Source organism: Pan troglodytes, chromosome X, assembly GCF_028858775.2.
Source record: "Pan troglodytes isolate AG18354 chromosome X, NHGRI_mPanTro3-v2.0_pri, whole genome shotgun sequence".
Classification (NCBI taxonomy): domain Eukaryota; kingdom Metazoa; phylum Chordata; class Mammalia; order Primates; family Hominidae; genus Pan; species Pan troglodytes.
Window position 1 is genome coordinate 122,059,935 of NC_072421.2, and position 24,300 is coordinate 122,084,234.

Below are 24,300 nucleotides of genomic sequence, written 5' to 3' on the forward strand. Positions count from 1 at the left end.
ATCACAATGCATTGAATCAGAGGGTAACTAAAGTCAAAGCTTCAGGAAGTAGCAGCAATACTAATGAGTATTCAAAGCTGATTAGAATGCAAAAAAATTCCACCATTCTTTAAGTATCAGTTATAATATGGACTAATCAGGTAGCAGCTCCTTGAAGCAAATGCTTGAAAGTGATTTTTTTTGATTGGGAAGATTTCTTAAGAATTACATTTTTAAAATTAGAACTACTTTTTCCCAAAACGGTTCAATTGGTACTTTCTAATGTAATTAAAACACACACATATACACACATGTGCAAACAAGTAGACTAATATTAATATTAAGGAAATATTAATAATTAGTCATATTTAACTAAATGAAACCAGCCATTATGGATAGCTGGAAAGCTGAGACTACCAAATGAAGGGCATTTAATATATTCTCAGGGGTAATGTTTGAACAGTATAAAAATGAAATTATTGGTCTAAAATCTTAGTCATGGGGCTTTCAGAGTTTATTCAATCTATCTTTCCATCTCAAAGTAGAACTGAATCTATATTTATCATCAATATCATCTTAATCCTACTATAGGGAAAAATGGTAATTGGAAATCTCAAGGAGCTTTCCCCCTGTTCCCTAAAGAGATGATCATAAGGCCGGGCGCGGTGGCTCACGCCTGTAATCCCAGCACTTTGGGAGGCCGAGGCGGGCGGATCACGAGGTCAGGAGATCGAGACCATCCTGGCTAACACGGTGAAACCCCGTCTCTACTAAAAATACAAAAAATTAGCCGGGCGTGGTAGCGGGCGCCTGTAGTCCCAGCTACTCGGGAGGCTGAGGCAGGAGAATGGCGTGAACCCGGGAGGCGGAGCTTGCAGTGAGCCGAGATCGCGCCACTGCACTCCAGCCTGGGCGACAGAGCGAGACTCCGTCTCAAAAAAAAAAAAAAAAAAAAAAAAAAGAGATGATCATAAAAATATACTGAGCTCATATTAAGGTCTTTGATTTTTAATTTGCATATAGATACATAGTTTTAAGGAATGTTCACAGGTCAATACACGTTCAGTTAAATCTTCTATGTCTTCTGAATCTACATAGACCACAGGCATTGAGAATTGATAATTCATTACTTCATTAATATTTAATTGATCCATTCTTTAAACATTTTGGCTGCCTTGAGATGACCTTGAGGCCATAAAAAATGGTGATAATTAAATATTCAATTATTTTTATTACTTTACTAAGGCAGGAAACATTGGCTCAACCTTAACTGAGCCAGAAATTATAATTGCATAGGTTGTTAATGTGTTTTCTGAGCATAACATTTTAATCAATACATAACTGAGAAATTCCTATTATTATACCAAATCCTTTTTAGAATGAAGCAGACTACCTAGGTTTATATACAGGACCTATCATTTGCTTACTATGTGATTTTTAACAACTTACTTGACTTCTCTGTGTCTCAGTTTCCTAATTTGTAAAGTAGTGTTAATGGTAGTTCCTGGCCAGGTGCAGTGGCTCACACCTGAAATCCCAGCACTTTCAGAGGCTGAGGCAGACAGATTGCTTGAGCCCAGGAGTTTGAGACGGGCCTGGGCAACATGGTGAAATCCCGTTTCTATTAAAAATATAGAAATTAGCCAGGAGTGGTGGTGTGTGCCTGTAGTCCCAGCTACCCAGGAGGCTAAGGTAGAAGGATTACCTGAGCTCCAGAGGCAGAGGTTGCAGTGAGCTGAGATTGTGCCACTGCACTCCAGAATGGGAGACAGAACAAGACCCTGTCTCAAAAAGAAAAAAAAATGTTCCTACCTAATGGGGATTAAATGAAATAATTCACATAAGGGGCTCAGCACAGTGCCTGGCACATAGTAAATCCTGAATACAAGTGAGATACTATTATTTTCAACATATTGGGAATATAACTATGGGCAATGGGTCATGCTTAACACGCAACAAGAAAACCATATACAGAATATAATTAGGTGTTTGATTGTATGGTGCATATTATCAACACCATGGGTAATTGAGGAGGTGGATGTCAGAAGTTTCATGGGAGATATGGTTTAAGTTGAGACTTAAATTATGGACAGAGAATAATGGGTGGAGAAGACATGAAGATGTGCCAGGTAAAAGGTATATAATGAAAAAGACAAGAAGGAAAGTGAAGATGAGTCTTAGAGGGCCATAAAAATAAACTAAATAGTTTATCAGTGGATCATTAGATTGAAAACTTCACTCCAGTTTCCAAAACAAGGTTTTCAAGTTATATGGGTAGTAAACAGTCTCTTCAGAAAATAGTCTCTTCTATTTGTGTGTGTGTGTGTGTGTGTGTGTGTGTGTATGTGTGGTGTAGTTTACTATCTTTCAAGTGGCTCACTTGAACTATCTCATTTAATACTTATTACAACCCTATTAGACAGTGTGTGTCTAATTATTCAATCTATCTTTCTGTCTCAAAGTAGAACTGAAGCTATATTTATCATCAATATCATCTTAATTCTACTATAGGGAAAAATGGTAATATCATTTAATATCATCAACCCCATTTTAGAAATAAGGAAATTGAAGCATAGAGATATCATAAAACTTGTCCCAAATCATGCAGCTAGTATAAGAGCCAGAGCTAGTATCTGAATCCAGACAGTTTAACTTCAAATCTCTGTGTTCTTAATCACAAAGTTGCCTCCACTTAATTTTGATAAGGTCTTAAAACTTTTAAAGGTTAACTGTTAGCCAGAACAAGTAAAGGAAGAAACTCTTACAATGCAGTTTGGTGCTTAAGCCATGACTGCTACCTTATTAATATAATCCTGCCTCATGTCTGAATTCAAATGACAAGGAATGCAACTGTCTAAGCAGATATAGAAATGTGAAGTGTCAAATTTAATAATATACTTCATTTTAAGCTAATATACAGAAATTCAAACAAAATTTTTTGTTAATTTTATGTTTCCTCGAGTAGAAGGTATGTGGAAAGTGAGGATTTGTTGTTTTAGGCTCACTCAGAGGTGGTTTGGGTAGTTTTGATGTCTGATCATACAGTGTGTTAGATGTTTTGTTGGCTTTCCTAAGAGAAGTGGTAACTCTGAGGTCTTGGAGCCACAGTGGTTTTAAAAAATATCATGCGCAGCTCCTTGATTAAATATTTAAAATTCTACCATAAATTGTCTCGATGCTATGTCCTCTGAAAGGTATAAAGTGCTACTAAAAGGTAGACACCCAAGAGGGAGTTCCAAATAACTAACAACAAAGAAAAATATTTTAGCATGTCTAGTGCAAACTATGCTAACATCAAACAACTTGAATAGTGGTATGTTAATTTAATTTGATATGATAAATGCCATGGGTATGGGAGGTAGCATGGTGTAGTAGTTGAGAAAATATGCTCTGAAGTCACATAGCCCTAAATTGGAGACTTGGCTCTGCTACTCTCTAGCTATGTGATTCTGGATAAGTCACTTACTATCCCCACCCAGAGCATTAATTTTCCCATCTACAAGTGGGGAAAATAGTAATACCTATACCTCATAGGGTTATTGTGAGAATTAAATGATACATAACACATGCAAAAAAAATTGGAGTACTGCCTGGTCATAGTAATATTCAATAAGTAATGTCTTCTTAATGTGATTGAGACTAAAAGGTAGCATTACCCTATATAACTCAGTATCATTTATACTAGAGATTCCTAATTTTCACCCTTGGCCAGGTTGATTACCACTGTGCTAGAGGCTGGGCTATTCCTTTCTTACGTGAACATTTTATAAATGACTCACCTCCATCATTGTCCAAGTTATCTCCACAAAGCATTTCCATGACAACATTGCAGCCTGTCCCACTCCAACCCACCTGACACACACAGTGCCAACCATTTTGATCCAGGGTACATCGTCCATTTCCAAAGCAGAGCCCTGGGCAGCCATCTGAAAAGACATCAGAGAGTAACCATCACAGAGACATCAGAATGGGATTGGCCAACAATGATGTATTTGCCTATAGGGAAGCATCTAACCATCTGGGCCCCATTCAGATGAGGTGTTGAATAAATGGAAGAGGAGCTTGCTTGCCTGCAAAACCTTCCCAGGGAACTTGTTATCCCTTACTCTGCAGTGGTTTTCCTTAGGGAGCCAATTAAGCTTTATTAATGCTAACCCCAATTCCCAACCCCTGGTTCATATAGGAAGAAAACTATGGCAGGGGCAAGAATTCTTTTTTTCTTTTCACTAAACATATCTCCTCATCTCAATCAAAACTATATGGATGACACTGTATCTAGTTATGGCCAATATGTTGGGAAAATATAGCAGTCCCTATGAAGAGAAACTTTCCCTACTACTTCTAGCCTGTGCTGATTTTCCCTTATGATGTATTGCTTCAGGACTTAAGTATGTTGGTATACAGTTCAGACCACACCATTAAGTATTTGTTCATATGGTGCCTTAGAAATGTGCTGTAGTTGCTTTATATTTATTCAGCTTTTCTCTTCAAGATTATTATTCATCTGCGGGCTAAGGATTGAAATCTTTACTTCTATGGTATCTCTCTCAAAAGCTTGCATGATATTATGCTTATAACAATAATATTAAATGTTAAATAAGTGTTTATGGAATTAATACATGCCAGATCTAGACTTTCTGAATTATAGAGAACTGGAAAATATCAAGTCAAGAGGAAAGTGTAGCATTTAAATAACTTTTATCCATTGATAAAGCATCAACACTGACAATGGTTCCTCTGTAGACTTTAAATTTCTCAGGGATGCCCTACTCTTTGTACCCGTAGTCTGGAGTTCAGCTCTAGCAAAGGGTAACTTCACATGCGCCACATGCGCAGTGGGCAGATGAATGGAGAAAGCAACTATAATGCTACTGGGTATTTTCCTAGTAGCAACACAGGACCAGACCTGAATTTTACTGGGAATAGTCCAGTCAATATTCATTTTGGTTTCTTTCTTTGAAAGAAAATTCCAAAAGCATAAAGAGCAAAACAAAAAAAAGATTAAAAAATCTGTAGAAGTAACCCAGTGTTCCTTCTAAATAGTTTTCCAAGCAACTATCAACAGACAAGAGGAAGAAAAAATTTAAAAATAAAATGACAGATGGTTGTTAGAAAATATGAAAAGCTTGATGTATGTAATATACTCATGACATGGCATATAATAAACATACATAGGTTTGAGAAGGGAATTTTTGTAGTTCTATTCTAATGGATAGGCAATAGATAATTAAGGTGAAATAAAGAATAATTTGGGACATATTAAACTTCTGAAGCTGAGGTAATGAAAGGCACTAGGATATCTGGCAGAAAAACCCTTGCTGTCTCTGTTAAAGGAAGCTCCTTGGAGGGATGGATGATGGGATACTTCTAGGAGGATAATTCTCCTGCCCCTGTAAGGACTCAGGAGTCCTTGTATATGGACTTGGAGCTATATTGTTATGTTAAAGAGAAAGTTCATCTTCTGAACCAAATTATTTAATAATTATTAAATTATTAAAAATTATTTAATAATTACCTGTGTAATACACACAGATCCAGACACACACACATACACAGAACTCAATATAAAGACAAGAAAAAGTAGTCCTTAAAACTGCTTATCAGTCCATTCCATACTACGGTAAAAAGTGACTCTTTGATGTTGAAAAAACAAATTACCTTTTAGTGTGACTATTTTAGCATGAAACTGACAACATTATATTTAAATAAGATTGCCAAAAATAAAAACAAACAACACAAATGCCAAAAAACGCTACCCTTTCTTTCTTACATGCATATTTTCTTTTAAAAATATATTTCTGTTATAAAATTAGTGAGAAAAATCTTACCTCGGACAGCATCTAAGTAGTGAGCTAAAAGGGAGGGGAAAAGAGTGATCAAATGAATTTCTGAGAGACTAAAGCTATACAGTATGTACTAATGGTTTACCATCTGTTGCCTGGGAGGAGAACAGCAAACTGTGAACTGCTGAAATGCCTGCAGCTCAAAAGTTGGGTACATGGGCCTGTGTAGTTTGTGAATAATATTTTCTGTGAGAACAATATTAATGGCATTTCTGCAAGAAACTCTATTAGGCTTCATAAAAAGTGTCATATTTCATTAGAAGTATAAGAACTGCATTTTCACATTGCAGTAATAACTCCTGTGAAAGAGCACTGGCTTCAACTTCTTATTAGTAATATCTTTAGAAGAGAGTTCTGGAGTAACCACCTATGGTAATCATCACAATATTTAAATCCTCTTATGTAAAGGCAATAAACTTACTGTAGTACAGGAATGTAATTACTTAAGCTACACATCTGAATCTCACCCCTCTCCACCTTTTTAATGAATCTTAAATATTTCCCACAGTTGCAGAACAAGACTTACTGTACCTTTAGTAGAGAAGTAATGCAGTTTATGAAGATTATATGTTATATGTATTATATATATTATACATTACTTTGGCAAGCTCCAACCATTATAACAAAATACTTTCACCTAAAAATGAAAGCTGTAGTATAGTCTAGTGAGGGAAAAGCCTACAAACAATAAATTGGGTATCCAGAGGCCCACATTTGCCTTTGCTCTGCATGAATTTTCTGTGTAGTCAAGGAATGCCACTGGAACACTCTGTGACCCCCTTTCTTTAGCTGAACAGTGGGAATCATACTTGTTACTCTGTATTAATGACAACCTTTCTATGCAAAGATTTCTTGCATAGAAACCTTAGCGGTGGATAGAAATATATGTTAAGGGCTTTGCTTTTTTTCAGAAAAAGAAAGTGTTTTATAACTGAAATATTTATTTTTAATATCTTTTATAGTGTGAAGATCACATGATACATTAATTATTACACAGGCTTTTCCATATTCACAGATCATTTTCCCTTTGTGAAATTAGCAATAAGGGGTGAAGGGAGAGTGGTGGCTTCAGGACCAACTCTCTGCACTACCGGATAAACAATTCAACACAAATGTTCTATTGATGATAGGTCAGAAGTGCCTTCCTCATATACATTAAAGACAGCCTCTAATGATATCGAATGGCCCCTGTTAAAGTAGTCCCATTTAATGAAATTGCCTCTAAGTGCTTTCAACTGAAACAACCTATACTTTTCAAAAGGAAAAATGGGCAGATAATGTTACCTTCACTACAAAAGCACTTTTCTTATTAACTAATGACACTTTATTCCAATGTAACATCTTTCACTTGAGTAACTCAAAGCACTTGAAAGCAGAAAACATAAGGAATACTGAAGTAATAAGAAAGGAAATAACACAAGAAATACGTAGAATGTCATCGACAGAAGAAGAAACCTACCGGTTCACAAAACTTTAAAACTTGTAACCAACCCTCCTTCTCCTCCCCTACTCCAACCTCAAATTCTACTAAATGCCTTGTGATTGACTCACTAGACTGCTCTTAACTTCAACTAATCCAACTTACTTTGGTTAAAGTATGGTGGTACTTACCAATTGTGCAGTGGTCGCCCTCCCATCCAGGGCTACACTCACATTTTCCATCTTTGCATTGGCCATGCTCAGTACAATGAGAATGACAGGAGCGTTCCTCACATGTTGGTCCTACCCAGCCTTCTTCACACTGGCAAATTCCTCTTGAGCAGACTCCATGGCTACCACACTCCATGGTACACAGCTCTGTGGGGAATTCAAAGAAGACATATTAACATATTTTGTTAAAACCAGCATCCATTCTTCCAAGAAACATTATAATTACCAAAAATCCCTGTCTATATTTATATTTTATTTATTTATTATTTTAATAGAGATGGGGTCTTGCTGTGTTAACCAGGCTGGTCTTGAACTTCTGGCCTCAAGTGATCCTCCCATCTTGGCTTCCCAAAGTGCTGGGATTACAGATGTGAGCCACCATGCCCTGCCCACACTTATATTTTAAACAAAATGTTAATAAACAATTTATATAAACAAGATGTCACAAAGATCTCTAGCATCTGAATGAATGTGCAAGAAACTCTAAAAAGAGGTAGTTAAGTCTCTAAGAATAATATAAAACTCTAAGCCAAACTGATTCTGAGAAGTCTATAAAATGATAATGGCATCCAAGGCTTAGAAATGAGATTAATGACAAACAAATGCCAAGTGGGTTTCACTAAAAATTCATTAAGATCACAGATAATGTTGCAGGAATTTTATGATAGTATAAGGTATCACTGGGGGAAAAATCCCAATAAAACAGTGCCCTAACTTCATTCAGAAAGACAAGTTCATTAATTGGAAAGATAATAACTTTCTAATAAAATTCATAATATACAAAAGGTAAAGATGCCAATGATGACAACCAGCTGGTTTCCCTGATCATACTAACAATATTTGCATTTATTTTAAGCATACAAAATTAACCCTGGTTGATTAAAGTACACACCCTTCTTATCTTCAAATGCTACTAAGTATTTAGACAGTATAATAATGATGATGTGTACTGGCCCTGCTGAGTTTCTTTCCTTTGTCCCTTTGACTTTTTGTTGAGAAATGCTGAATATTAATAAAGTCATGACAGTAGATAAACCAACATAAAAGCATGGCAAGCCTCTTTCGTGATCTAATTCCCTTGCTGGAGGCAGAGAAGTAGGATAAAAACCTACGGAAAGAATGAAATATGTTTTGGGAACAATAGGCCACATATTCCTGAAAGGAAAAGAGGGTGTTCTGGAAGCCAGGTTGTCTCTTTCACAGTCTCAAATTCTGAAACTAGTTTAATATATTTAGAGGCATTGATGTTAATATTCTCCACAGACAGCAGAGTTATTTTTCAGTAGATGACAATATTCTTCTGATAAAGCCATGATTATGAGTTTTATTATAATCTGGATCAATTTGTTCATAGGTTTACTCACAAGTATTCTTTGAAGGTCAGGGTATGATGGAAAGAGTAGTAAATCTGAAATAAAGATAACTGCATCCTTGATTCCTCTGCTTAGTACCTATGGACCCTTAGGCAACTTACTAACATATTGTCTTAATCTCTGTTTGCGTAAGAATGCAATAGAAGTAATAATACTTATACATCACAAAGCTGTTGGACAGATTTGAAATATAGTTTAGAGATGTAACCAACAGGACTTGCTCAAAATTGGATATAAAGGATGAAGGAAAGGGAAAAATAAAAGTTTGGCTTAAACAAATGGATAGATAATGCTGTCATTAATGAAACGGGAAAGGCTAAGGGAAAAACAAGGGAGGAAGATCAAAAAGATTAACCCTAAGATATATGTAAAAAGCCAAGTGAAAATGTCAGTGCAACCAGCAGAATATATGATTCTGACAGGCCAGGGCTGGAGATATAAAATTGGCCATCATTAGCATATAGGTGGTATTTAAAGGCATGGAAATAACTGGTTGATACCTCTAAACAGGGAATAGAAGAGCCCTGAAGAAAGATCAGGTAGAAAAAAGAGGAACCATCAAAGGAAACTGGGATGGAGATGGCAGTGAGTGATAGGAAGAAATCCAGGAGATTGCGGTGTAACTAAAGCACAAGAGGACGCTTTTCAATAAAGGAGTGCTTAACTACATCTAATATTGCTGAGAGGTCAAGTAAGGCACAGGCAGAGAAGTGCCCATTGGATTTATCAACATGGAATTTGTTGATGACTTTAGGAAGAGCTGTACTGATAAAGGTGTAGTTGAAAAGCCAAATTGGAATGGGTGGAAAAGTGAATGGAAAGCTGTGCAGGGAATCATCAGGTTGTGAGAAAAGTCTAGGGCATAGAAAAACGTATCTTAAAAACGTGGGCCTTGGCTTAAAAAGTGGTAGCTCAGGTAGAATTATCCCAAAAGAACCCCTGGTCCCGAATCTTGGTCTGAATCTCTGATAATTTGTATTTATAATTTCAGTCCTTGTAGGAAGGCTGATATTATCATTCTGTTCCCCTTCACGGCCTCCTCCCAAGACATTAAAAACTGAACTGAAAGGGCCTTTATAAGATTAGGTGCTAATTGGTTAAAGCTAGTCAAGTCAGCTCTGACTAGAATAGTTAGAAGCAAACATTTTTCATATATTGCTTTGTACAACTATAAATGTTAGGCATAGAGGAGTATAACATTCTGATTTCTGTTTGAAAAGTAATAGGACTAGATGAACAGTATTGGCCAAATAGCAGACTAGGCTATTTTCAAACTATCTCTATATAAACCATTAGAAATGTTGGATATAATGTAACAATTTTTTAAATTGCATGTCTTGGCTCACAAAAAAAGAGAAATCTTCAAGTGCCAGAAGCAAAGAGGATGCTAAAAGCCAAAGCAGTCAATTCTCTGGTAGCCTTGAGAGTTATTATACCCGATTACGACTAGGGGCTTGGGTACTTAAGCCCACAAAGAAAAAAGAGATGAGGTCTTGGACCCATTTCAGATGGAGTTGGACTAAATCTCCAGCATAAAGCTGGAGCCACTTGAAAGGCTGCAATCTCAGTAAGATGGTGAGAAATAAACTCTACCCACTAGCCCAGAGAGATGACAAAGAAGTACTGACTATTGAGTATAAAATAATAATAATAAAAAATCTGGAGCTAGGAAACAATGTAGAAATAAAATACTATCGTTTAATAATATGTAAGATGGAGTGTCCTGAATGAAATATTTGGAAAGCCTTATATTATTCGGGAGTTAGGTAACTGGTACTTTGTCAAGTATGCATATGAAAACATAAAGGTGGAATTCTGTTTCTAGTAAAAGGGACCTAAGTAATTTTTACTATTCCCTTCTGATGAGAACTAGAAAATCTAAACAAAATATATTTTTAAATCTTTTGGGAGTTAGTGGAGTTCACAAAACAGTAAAGAATTACTGTGCCAAGTTCCAGAAGAAAAAGAAAACCCAGAGAGAAGAGCCTGACATTTATGGATGCTTTTCCTATAGCAGCATCTGTCAATTATACTAGAGGGAGCTAGAAGGCTCAGAGGCTGAGTAGAGCTTTTTCAGTCTCATGGAATCAGAAAAAAAAAATTGAATTGATAATGGCTAATACATTTCCAACATTGGCCAGGCACATTGGCATACACCTGTAATCCCAGCACTTTGGAAGGGTGAGGTGGGCAGGTCACTTGAGCGCAGGAGTTTGAGAACAGCCTGCGCAACATAGTGAGACTCCATCTCTACAAAAAATACAAAAAATAGCTGGCTGTGGTGGCATGTGCCTACAGCTACTCAAGAAATTGAGGTGGGAGGATTGCTTGAGCCCAGGAGGTCGAGGCTGCAGTGAGCCATGTTCATGCCACTGCACTCTAGCCTGGGCAACAGAGTGAGACCCTGTCTCAAACAAACGAACAAACAAACAAAGAAAACCCACCATGGAAGAAAGCAGTAAGCCAAATAAATGAAGCAAAATTGAAAGAAGAAGAAAGGGAAAAGGACAAATTCACAGTCATAGTCAGAGACTTTACAGCCCCCCCCTCACACCAACTGATAGAGCAAGCAAACAAATCAGAAAGAATATGAAATATTTGAGCAACAGGGTTAACAGATTTGATCTAATTGATACATACAAAACACTGCCATAAATGACTACAAAATACACATAATGTATTTAAATGTATATAGAGCATTTACAAATATTGACCACGTGCTAGGCTCTAAAGCAAGTCTTGATATATTTAGAAGTATTGAAATCATACATAGGATATTTTAAGCCCAGTATGAAATTAAATTTGAAATTTGTAATAGCAGATGAATCTAAAATCCATACATGCTTGGAAATCAATAAATATACTTTCGAATAAAACATTGAACAAATAAGACATCATCATGAAAATTAGAAAAGAGATGGAAATGAAGGAAAATGTGTAATATAACTAAATCCATGTGTACAGAAAAATTTATAAGGTAGAAAGAAAAACGAGCTGAAAAACCATGACCTAAGTATCGATTCTAAGAAACTAGAAAAAGAAAACCAATGTATACAAGAATGCAGAAGGAAGAAAATGCTAATTATAAGAGCTAAAACTAATACAATAGGAATAAATATACTACAGAAAGAATCAACAAAGTCAATACTTGATGATTGGCTCAGACCAATAAAATTGATAAACTCCTGGTGGAGACTGATCAAGATGAAAATACAGAAGACCCAGATAACCAGTATCGGGAATAAAAAGTATGACATTGCTATACATAGTACAAACATAAAACATCCTAAGACGATATTACTAACAGCTTTTTGCCAGTACATCTGAAATTTTTGATGAACAGATTTCTAGAATAATACAACTTAATAAACTACAAGAAAAAATGGAAACTGAATAGTTTCTATAAAGAAACTTAATCCATAATGGAAAACATTACCACAAAGAAAATTCCAGTCTCAGATGACTTCATTTGTAAATATACCAAACTTTTAAGAAAGACAAATTGCCAATCTTAAATAAACTTTTCCAAAAAATAGAAAAGAGGAGACTCTTAACAATATGCCTTATGAGGTCAACATAATCCTGATATAAAATTCTGAAGGATATTATTTAAAAAATATATGCCAGTCTTTCTCATGAAGATCTCATTCATGGATACAAAAATCCTAAACAAAAATTAACATAGCAAATCTAGCATTACATAACAAGAAATAATATCATGACCAATTTGTGCTTATTCTAGGAATATATTATAAGATTGCTTTCACATTTGAAAATTAACAAATGTAATTCATCACATATATGGAATAAAAGAGAAAAATCAAATTATCATCTCAATAGATACATAATAGGTATTTGATAAAATACTAAACATCCATTTATGATAAAAACTTGTAGCAAACTAAGATTAAAAGGAAATTTTAAGTTAACTTGTAATTAAAAGGAACTTTTAACTTTAATTTTAAAACTAAGACTAAAAGGAACTTTAAATTTGATAAAGAGTAGCTACAACACCCCATAGCAAACACCATAATAGTGAGATGTTAAAATCTTTTTTTGTGTTATTAAGACTGAGAAAAGATGCCTATGATCATCACTTCTACACAATATAATTCTGGAGGTCCTAGCCAATGAAATTATGCAAGAAAAAGGAAACTTGTTTAAACACTGAAAAGGAATAAATAAAGTCATCATCACTCAAAGGCAGTACAACTTTAATTTAATGCACATATATAGGACCTCAAAGCTATGACTATACAATACATGTTCTTTCCAAGCACACACAGAATAACCCACAAAAACTGACAAAGATTCGTCTACAAAGCAAGACTCAATAAATGCCAAAGATTCCACAGCATATGGATTATTCTGCTTCACAAAATGCAGTAAAATTAGAAATCAATAAACAAAAAGATAACAAAAGAAAAATCCCAGAAAGGTGTTCTTTAAAAACACAGTTAAAAATAATTCATGAATTATGTTTCAAAAATTACATTGGAATTAGAAATTGAGTAACAATGAAATACTATTTACAAAAACTTGTGGGATGCAGCTTAGACAGTAACTTAGAGGAAATTTACAGCCTGAAATGCATGTAGTAGAAAAGAAGAATAATTGAAATCTAATGAGCAAAGTGTCCAAATCAAGGATTTAGAAAAAGGACTACATATAAGTAGATGAAGGACACAACAAAGCCAAGAGCAGAAGTTAATGAAATTGGAAACAAAGAAACAACAGAGAAGATCAACAAAATCAAAATCTGCATCTTTGAGATGAATATAAAAAATAGAGAAACCCGTGGCAAGGTAATAGAGCTAGAAAAAAGGAAAAGAAAGAATACAAATAAACATTAAAGATTAAAATTCAAAAATAAATTAGAGACTGCTATTAACAACTTTATGCAAGTAAGTCTGAAACCTTAGATAAAGTAGGTGTTTTTCCAGAAAACAAATGGACGTGAGAAGAAATAGAAAACCTGAGTACACATTAAAAACCCTGAAAATTGCCCAGATGGTTTTACAGGTGTATTTTGTCAAATTTTCAAAGGACAGATAATCTCTATTTTAAACTATACCAGAGAACAGGAGAAAAGGGAAACCATCTTGAATCATTTTATAAGAATATAATCTAGTTCCAAAACAGTTCCAAAATAGGGTAAGAAAAGGAGAAAATGATTTTTTTTTAAAGGTGGGATGTCTCTATTTTGCCCAGACTGGACTTGAACTCTTGAGCCTAAGTGATTCTTCCACCCCAGCCTCCCAAGTATCTGGGACTGCAGGTGTGTTCCACCTTGTCCAGCTCTAGAACTGATTTCTTAATAGGCCAATCTCACTTATAAACATGGCTGCAAAAATCTTCAAGAAAATATCTGGTAATCAAACCAAAAATGCACACACATACACACACACACACATGCGTACACCAGTATATAGAAGTCACAGCCAAATAAGCATGAATGCTAGGATGGTTTAACTTTAGAAAAATCTATCAATGTAATTCACCACTGAATTATTCCATTTTACTTTCACACATTTCATAATGATTAAAGAAAAATTATAATTTTATTATTATATGTAGAAAGAGTACCATTTAAAATTTAGTTCCTATTTATGATAGAATCTCCTAGAAAAACATGGCTAAAGATAGCTTACTGAGTATGGTAAAGGTGATTTACCAAAATCCTATAGTAAGCATCATATTTAGTACAGAAACAGAGTAATATATTCCTTTTAATGTCAGAAGAAGTACTAGAATTAACTACAGCTTTTTAACTCAATGTTGTATTGGAAATCTTAGTCAGCACAAAAAGGCAACCAAAGACATAAAAAAGTGGAACGCCTGAAAAGGAAGAGATAAAATTGAACATACAGGTAAACTATGAAAGCTACAAGGTTTCTGGATGTAAAATCAAAAGGAAAAAATCAATAGCATGCCTAGATATCGGGGACAGCAAATTAGAACATGTACTTTTTTTTTCTAAATAAAAGGTTCCATTAAAAATAATAGCACATATAGCAAAAAAAAAAGGTTCCATACTCCTTTACATAAAATTTTAAAACTTTATTGAAGAACACATAAAAAGACCCAATCAATGGAAAGATATACTGTGTTCATGGCTCACAAGGCTTAATATCATTAGAATGTCAATTTTTCTGTACTAGCTCTATAAATTCAATGTAATTCTGGTAAATATCCCATCATAGAGCTTGAAACATGATCCTAAAATCCATATGAAACAGAAAAGGCCAAGAATATCCAAGAACATTTTGAAGCATACCTATTAATACTAGGGGGTGTGCATGTCTGTCTGAACCTAAATATCCATCAATGGGAGAGGATATATAAATTTTAGTATATTTATGCAGTGCAAAAAATATAGCAGTTAACTTGAATAAGGTAGAGATCCATGCCTGAATATGGATAAACTTTAGAAACATAATGATGAAGGAGGAAAGCAAGTTATTCATATGAAATTTAAACACATGTAGAACAATACAATATATTTTATGGATATATACATATTTGGAAAAGCCTAAACATGTGTATTGTATGACAATGAATAGACTGAGGATAGTGGTTTCTGCTGCAGAGAAGAGAGGCAGATGGGATCACAAAAGTATACATAGGGACTTTGTTTGTATTTATTAATTTTTAAAGCAAAGTAGTGGGTTTACAGCTGTTCATTATGTTATCTTACATGTCTGAAATATTTCATAATAATTTACAAAAGAAAAAGAGAATCAGTAAAAAACAACTGTCTTTAGAACTGACTGTTCTATTGAATAAATAACTGGAGATATTACTTAACCTAACTCTTACACAATACCCTCCACAGATACAAACCACAACCACGAGTCGGATAGGATTCAGCACAGTAAGAATCCAGGTGGGAAGCAATATCCTCATGAATGAGGGAATCCTCTACAAAATGAATTACTACAAATGGAGAAGCAGATCTTAAGCAATAAGCATTCCTCATTTTGAACTGCATCAACATTTCTGCAATTGCATCCAGTTCCAAATAGAGTTTCTGGACTGATTCTAAGACGTTTTTCAATCCCAATCTTCCTATAATCAGCAGTGGGGTTGGTGTGGGTGAAGAACTAACAGAAAACAGATGCTGGCAATTGTATAATTTACAAACAAGATAGAAATGATATTTGCTCTAATACATTTGTCTCATGAATAGTTCTATTTCCTGTGTAATATTTTCTATCTTGTTGAAAATACATTAACATTACAGGCTACAAAATATGACAAAAGAATGCTAAAATATAAACATTCTTCTGTGCAAATGTATTGGAAAAGAACATGAAAAATATAGGCAGACACTTTAAAGTTCTATTGAGACATTTCATTTTTAATAAGTTTCTTTATGCATGTCAACAATGAACAACACTTGTATAAATTGAACTCAGATACAACTGGAACACTTCTTTGTTGCATGCTGACAAAGAACAATTTGATTAAACAGTAAATCCTTCAGAGCCTCCCTCAGAACCACTTCTCTGAGATTTACTTTTTAGGCAAAAGTTTCTAGTAATGTAAACTCTGTTATTCTTGACCCCTCTGCCTTCTCCAATACTAGATGGTGATGATATTTGGCACCCCAAAAGATTAAATCTGGTTATCAGTTTCTAAAGTATACATTTATGTAAAATTTTCAAGATTAAAATATGGCATTCTAAACAAGGAAAAGACACCTCTGATGTAAAAATTCATAAAAATTAAGAAATTATTACATATTCACTTGCCCAGCATCTGGTAGAATCAATTAAAGATCAGAGTAAATTAGGCTGAAAGGGAAAGCACAGGGAAGAACACAGAATGAATGAGCCTGAATAGACAGAGACCCTTTCTTTCTTAGACTTTACTGCAATTTTTGTTGGGGAAACTAAACTATGAGGATTTTCTCATTGTTTTGTATGATTAATATTAGAAATAACAGTAAGAAAAAAAAGTAAGGTTATATTGGCAAGTGTAGGCAGTGCCAGCTCAAGCTGTTTAAGGGCTGAAAACAATTTTGGTGTATACCAAAAATTTCACTAAAATCAAGCAATGATTCAACTAATAACAGTAAACATTATTACAAACAAAAGTTTGTGTACTGTGTGTTGTTTCACCAAGGATTTGGATCATTTTCATTTTACTTATTTCAACTCCTTCCATTTCTCAGTAGTAAATATTCTACTAGAAAGTAGGACTACTATAAGTCACTGTTAACTTTATATCAATAGAACATACGTGCACACATGCATGCACATGCACACATATATACATGCATGCACACACATATTTTTGGTGTCTATTTCTCTAAAAGTAATTTGAAGAACATATTAGTTGATGAGGTATCATATCTGTTTTATTGCATATGGTTAAATTAAATACCATCTCTAACCAATCTTTACAAGTACCTTGCTATGATAAAGATTTGGCTTTACTGTGGGATAAGTATCACGTTTTCTATGCTTGAAGTATAATAGTATCTCCTCATTTTAACACAGAAAACCTATAACATAATACTTGTCCCTCAGCCTCAGCTTTACAATGATGCTTCAATGTATCTTAGTAGTTTTAATACTATCTTAAATCTGAACAATTAAATTGAAGAGATTCAAAATGATACAAAATGTCAGCTAGCTTTAACTGAACAAATAGCAACATACAAGCAGCGTAACAACAGCGACACACTCCAGCCTATATAAAACCTTGAGAGGATTCTCAAATTCTTGATGGATAAGAACAAAAATCCCAAGGAATCTAGCATGTGAAGATCAAAAGTTGTAATGACTTTGAGCTTAATGTTTCATGGATCTTGACTGTCACATGGTTTTGGATTTCCTTTATAAAGGAACTGGTTAACTGTTCTTTGGTAGGTCTGAATAACCTGACAAGACAGAAAAATCCATGCCTGACTTACAACTTTTGAATTCGATAAAATAAGTCAGTTGGCCTTTTCACTATACAGAATCTTTCCTTTGGAATAAATCCTGTTTCCTTGCTTGCTAAATAAAATATTCTCCCTAACTCTAGATGTCACATTTTGGTTAGCTTAGTGATCAGAAGCTCAAACTATTGAAGATGAGGTGAACTTCTACTCATTTGTAGCTACAGACTGCAAGAGCGTGTTTCAATCCTTTGATTATAAACCTGACACTTTTGCCTATCCAAATAGTATCCTCAAATGCCAAAGAATGTTGAAATCTAGACATTTGCTTATCATTTGACCCATTAGGTACCAGATTGTCAGGGTAAAACCACAACCCTAAAGAAGCAAATATTAACTTTTTTTTTTTGAGACGGAGTCGCACTCTGTCACCCAGGCTGGAGTGCAGTGGTGTGATCTCGACTCACTGCAACCTCCACTTCCTGGGTTCAAGTGATTCTCCTGCCTCAGTCTCCTGAGTAGCTAAGACTACAGGTACACACCACCATACCCAGAACATTTTTGTATTTTTAGTAGAGACGGGGTTTTGCCATGTTGGCCAGGCCGGTCTCGAACTCCTGATCTCAGGTGATCCACCTGCCTCGGCCTCCCAAAATGCTGGGATTATAGGCATGAGCCACTGTGCCCAGCCCCGCAAATATTAACTTTTAAGGCTCATGATCTGTCATGAGTAGTAGGTCATGGGATTGCTCAGCCATGGCAGAGTTTGTTTTGGTTTATCTACAGCTTTTCACTTAGACCTTCTTATCATACTTGCTGTCTAGGTGCAGTTTGTGACCACCTAAAAGGGCAAGCTTAACTGCCTCACAGAGGCATGAAATGCATGTCTTAGACATCAGTAAAACAGTGCTCTCACTTATAAAACTATATACACTATATAGTGTATATCATTTATAAAACTACTACTGGAACAATTATACTGCATCTTGTCTAAGAGTGGCTACTTAAGAACTATTTCTTGGTAAGTTAGAAAGCTACTTTTCGTATATAAAGTTTAACACTCTTGGGCATAATTTGGTAAAAATGTTAAAATTGCACCAGGCAGAATTTTTTCTCCCTTTTCTGAATGATATTTGACCTGCTTTCCCTTTTTCAGAAAATTTTGACATTACCTCTCCTCAAAATGAATTTTTGTTAGTCCCCTTAATGCACATCTAAATTATCTACATGGTGTTATTCTAAGGCAATAAGCCTCCCAACTTAGCAAAGAAACTCTACAAACCAAAGATCTTCAAATACACGTCTAAGTCCCCAAGCAAATCTGATAGCATACTTCAGTGGCAAAGCCAAAGCTGTATGCTGGAAGAACACTTCACGCAGACTAAAAGTCTTACTCTAAATGAGAAAGAGCTCACAGACTTGTCTTCCCCATCCCATTCAACACTATTGCTAAGGGCTCACCATGCTTTAGAACACTAACTCTAATTGGAGTCCACAAGAGAGACGATACTAGCAATCATCAGGCAACCTTTGCAACGGTGGTAGGCTTCTGCATCCTGAATGCAGAAGGTGTGTTCAAGGCATTACAAAGGCATGGAAAGCAGCTTTCTGTCAAAGACCTGGGCAGGGGCTGCATACATATTTACAAAGCTGCCATCATAGCCCAACAGACCATGCACCAACAGTTTATTTTTACCCTTATAAATAAACATGACAGGGGGGAAAAGAAACGTAAAGAACCCAGAGTCAACAAAATCCTCAGCATGATGAAGAAAAAGGCATATAAATGTCCTTATATAGTATTTCAATGCATAGTTTAGTGTCACTTAAGACATTTAGTTTTAAAAAAATTTATAGTTTTACTCTATGGCAATCATCAAGGCTCTATGGTTATTAGTGTCATCAGAACTTTAAGACATATATTTTGTCTTAAGACATATGTTTCCTATGAGTCACCACACCCATTCTTCTAAGGATTAATAATGGAGTAAAGTATTTGACTTTATGTCTATCCTTGTCTTATGCTATCGACATTCTAGTGAGGTTACAATGTACTGTAGGAAAGCTATGAGGAGGTAGTATATCAATCTAGGTACATTTACACGAAGTTAAAGTCCTTGGCTCACTCTCAATTTCACAAATAACATGCATGCTACGCATTTCTACCTGGCTAAGCCACCAGCACCTTTAAACTCAACATGTTTATAACCTACATTTTCATCTCTACTCATGAATCAGTTCTTTATCCTGATTTCACTATTTTTTTTTTTTTTGAGGCAGGTTCTCACTCCGTTGCCCAGGCTGGAGTGCAGTGGCTAGATCATGGCTCACGGTGGCGTTGACCTCTCAGGCTCAAGCAATCCTCCCGCCTCAGCCTCCTGAGCAGCTGGAACTACAGACACATGCCACCGTGCCCAGCTAATTAAAAAAAATTTTTCTGTAGAGACTGGGTCTCACTATGTTGCCCAGGCTGGTCTTGAACTCCTGGGCTCAAGCAATCTTCCTGCCTTGGCTTCCCAAGTAGCTGGGATTACATGAATGAGCCACCACATCCAGTCTGATTTTACTATTTTTGTTAATATCGTGATAATAGTCCTAGTTTCCAAGGTTAGGATATTTGGCATTATGCTTTCATTTTCCTTTTGCCTTATGCTCATATCCAACTACATCTTTCAGTTCTTCTGTTTTCAACACTTCTTCAATTTCTCTCTCTCTGGAAGGCCAGGATAGCATAGTGATTAAGAGTACGGACTCTAAAGCCTGATTTCCTGGTCTCGAATCCTAGCTCAGAGATCGATTAACTATGGGACCTTGAGCATCTCACTAAATCTTTCTATGCTTTGGTTTCCCATCTATAAAATCGGGTTGGTACAAGGAACAAATGAGTCAATATATGTAAAGTGCTTACATATATTACATATAGTGCTGGGTACATAAGTATTACATAACTGTTAGAAATTATGACTGCCTCTGTTTCCAATACACTTATCTGGCCCTTCACCATCTTTTGTCTTGAGTCTCACAAAAGCCTCCTCATCGGCTTCACAAATGCTCTCTTCTCTTTTTAAACATCCCACATACAACTATAAGCTAGAACAACAGAATCTTAGGGCTTGGGAAAACTTTAAAATTCATCTGGCCAGCCCCTCACTTTGACATACAAACTTCCTACCTTTCCAATATTCTCCCAAAAGTTCAGCTATACGTCACAAAGCCAGTCAATTCTATATTTATGCAGCCATATTAGAAAGTAATTTGTTGATTTGAACTGAAATCTGCTGTCCATTTTCTTTCACCAATTAGATTTATTTGTGTCCTTTAATTCTGCCAAAAATTAGCATGCTCTCTTTTCTACTGGTCAGCCTCTCAGATCATTGAAGATAGCTATTTAATCTCAATTAAATTTTTCTTCATCTAGCCACCCTTGAGTCCTACAAATGTTGCTCATGTTACATTGTTTGCTTACCTTTAACATATTGGTTACTCTTCTCTGCACAAAGCACAGCTCTGGTCACACACTACATATAAAAAGATTTCATAGTTCACCAAAGCACACCGAAGTCCAAAATCCTTAGCCTAGAAATCTAAACTCTCTCTAACCAAGCCCCAATTGTTACTTTTTCGACTTTGGTTTTCATGGTTCTCCAGCTTGCATCCTTTGCTACAGACAAATTTGACTGCTAGCCCTATTCTATTTAGTAGAATCACCTTCTTTTCATGCTTTTGGGGCTCTACAATGTTTTCCCTTTCTTTTTCAAGGCCTTTCCCACAGCCTATCTCTACCTGCACAAATGATTTTTCCACTTGAAGCTTGAATGACACCTTCTTCAGGCAACAGTCCATGGTCTAAGATGCTCCAAGACAGGGATGACCTCCTCCTCTTCTATACTATTATAGAGTTTTGTTTACACATATATTATGATTGTTATTGCATACAATCTTTTATTGTAGTTTTTACACATATGCATTATTCTTCCCACTATATTGTAAGTTGATGAAGGCAGGAACTAGGTCTTAATCCTTTTTTTCTCTTTCACACATTTCTAGCACATAAGCACTCAATAAATATCTGTAGGATTATTTCATGAATTGATTTAACAAACATTTATTGAGTACTCTGCATAGCTCAGGGCAAACTTGAGCTTTATATACTTTGATTAAATAAATTACTGATGAACATAAAAGTATCTGAAATTTTCAGTCTCAGTGACTAGAAAAATGTTGGCATCATTGAAGGAAACCAGGAAGTCAGGATGAGTTATGTTTGGTTTTGGTTGTGTTTAATTCAAGGTGCTGGCAAAAGATGCAGAATGATAGGTATTTGCTAAGCTGGCATACGGATAGGCATTTACTAAGCTAAGATTCTATTATTGGAGCTTACAGTTGTGTGTGGGAAAGCTGCATGCTAGGTGCTAATGTGGATCAAAAAAGAGGCAGGAAAGAGGGTGGTGCTAATTCATCGGCACTTGTCTGAGATTAACATTAAATCAAAGTAACGACATAAAAAATAGTGGCTACAATGTAAGGAAACACTGTCAGTGTCCATTGACAGACAAATGGATAAAGAAAATGTAGTATATATACAATAAAATACAATTCAACCTTAAAAAAGAAGGAGATCCTGCCATTTGCTACACATGTATGAACCTGGAGGATGTTACGCTAAGTGGAATAAGCCATGCGCTGAAAGGTAAATACTCTATGATCTCACTTATATGTGGAATCTTATATATATATATGTATATATACACATATACATATATACACATACATATAGATATACATGTATATAGGTATGTGAATATATACTCATATATGTCTATATACACATGTGTGTGTATATATATGCACACACACATACACACAGAGTTAGGGAATAAAATAGTGGTTATGGAGTGGGGTTGGGGAGAGGAAATGGGAAGATACAGGTTAAAGTAGCAGATATGCAGGATGAACAAGTCTAGAGATTTAATGTACAACATGAGGACCATAGTTAATATAATTGTACTGTATTAATAATTTTTTATTTTTTATTTCATTAAAAAGTTTTTTTAACTTTTATTTTAGATTCAGGAGGTACACATGCAGGTTTGTTACCTAAGTACATTGCATAATGCCAAGGTTTGGGGTATGAATGATCCTGTAATCCAGGCACTGAGCATACTACCCAACAGCTAGTTTTCAACCCTTCTCCCTCTCTTCCTCCCCCTATAGTAGTTCCCAGTTTCTTTTATTGCCATCTTTATGTCCCTGAGTATTCAATGTTTGGCTCCCACTTATAAGCAAGAACATGCAGTATTTGGTTTTTCTTTCCTGTGTTAGTTTGCTTAGGATAATGGCCTCCAGTTCCATCCACGTGGCTACAAAGAACAATACTTAGTTCTTTTTTTTTTTTTTTTTGAGGTGGAGTCTTGCTCTGTCACCCAGGCTGGAGTGCAGTGGCACAATCTCAGCTCACTGCAACCTCCACCTCCTGAGTTCCAGGGATTCTCCTGCATCAGTCTCCTGAGTAGCTGGGATTACAGGTGTGTGCCACCACGTCCGGCTAATTTTTTTGTATTTTTAGTAGAGACAGGGTTTCACCATGTTAGCTAGGATGGTCTCCATCTCCTCACCTGGTGATCCACCCACCCCAACCTCCAAAAGTGCTGGGATTACAGGCATGAGCCACTGCACCCGGCCTATTTAGTTCTTTTTTATGGCTACATAGTATTCCATGGTACATAGGTACCACGTTTTCTTTATCCAAGCCTCCATTGATAGGCATCTAAGTTGATCTCAAGTCTCTGTTATTGTGAGTAGTTCTGTGATGAACATGCAAGTGGATGTGCCTTTTTGGTAGAACAATTTGTTTTCTTTTGTATATATCCCCAGTAATGGGATTGCTTGATTGAATGGTAGTTTTGTTTTAACTTCTTTAAGAAATCTCCAAGTTGCTTTCCACAGTGGCTGAACTAATTTTCACTCCCACCAACAGTGGATAAGTGTTCCTTTTTCTTCACAGCCTCACTAGCATCTGTTATTTTTTTTAACTTTTTCATAGCAGCCATTATGACTTAGGTGAGATGGTATCTCACTGTGGTTATGATTTCCATTTCTCTGATGATTAATGATGTGGAGCATTTTTTCATATGTTTGTTGGCTACTTGTATGTCTTCTTTAGAGAAGTGTCTATTCATATCTTTTGCCCATTTTTTTTAAAAAGCATTATTTTATTTTAAGTTCCAGGATGCATGTGTGGGATGCACAGATTTGTTACATAGGTAAACAGTGCCATGGTGGTTTACTGCACCTATCAACCCATCACCTAGGTATTAAGCCCGACATGCATTAGCTATTTTTCCTGATGATCTCCCTTCCCCACACCCCAACAGTCCCCAGTGTGGGTTGTTCCCCGCCATGTCCATGTGTTCTCATTGTTCAGCTACCACTTATGTATAAGAACATGCAGTATTTGGTTTTCTGTTCCTGTGTTAGTTTGCTGAGGATAATGGCTCCCAACTCCATCCATGCCCCTGCAAAGGACATGATCTCATTCTTTTTTAAGGCTGCATAGTATTCCATGGTG

General features: G+C 35.7%; 1 protein-coding gene across 8 annotated transcripts in view; it reads right to left on the bottom strand.

Annotated features, from left to right (window-relative positions):
* Window positions 1-24,300, bottom strand: part of TENM1 (teneurin transmembrane protein 1) — an 824,537-nt gene that overhangs the window by 180,482 nt on the left and 619,755 nt on the right. For 7 of the 8 annotated variants that reach the window (XM_016942761.3, XM_016942759.3, XM_063804361.1 and 4 more), the window contains 3 exons: window positions 7,434-7,619; window positions 5,808-5,831; window positions 3,759-3,905 (listed from right to left, as the gene is read on the bottom strand). In XM_016942761.3, coding sequence (XP_016798250.1) covers window positions 3,759-3,905; window positions 5,808-5,831; window positions 7,434-7,619 — 357 coding nt within the window. The remainder of the gene's footprint in view (window positions 1-3,758; window positions 3,906-5,807; window positions 5,832-7,433; window positions 7,620-24,300) is intronic. The other variant, XM_054676475.1, reaches the window with a different exon arrangement.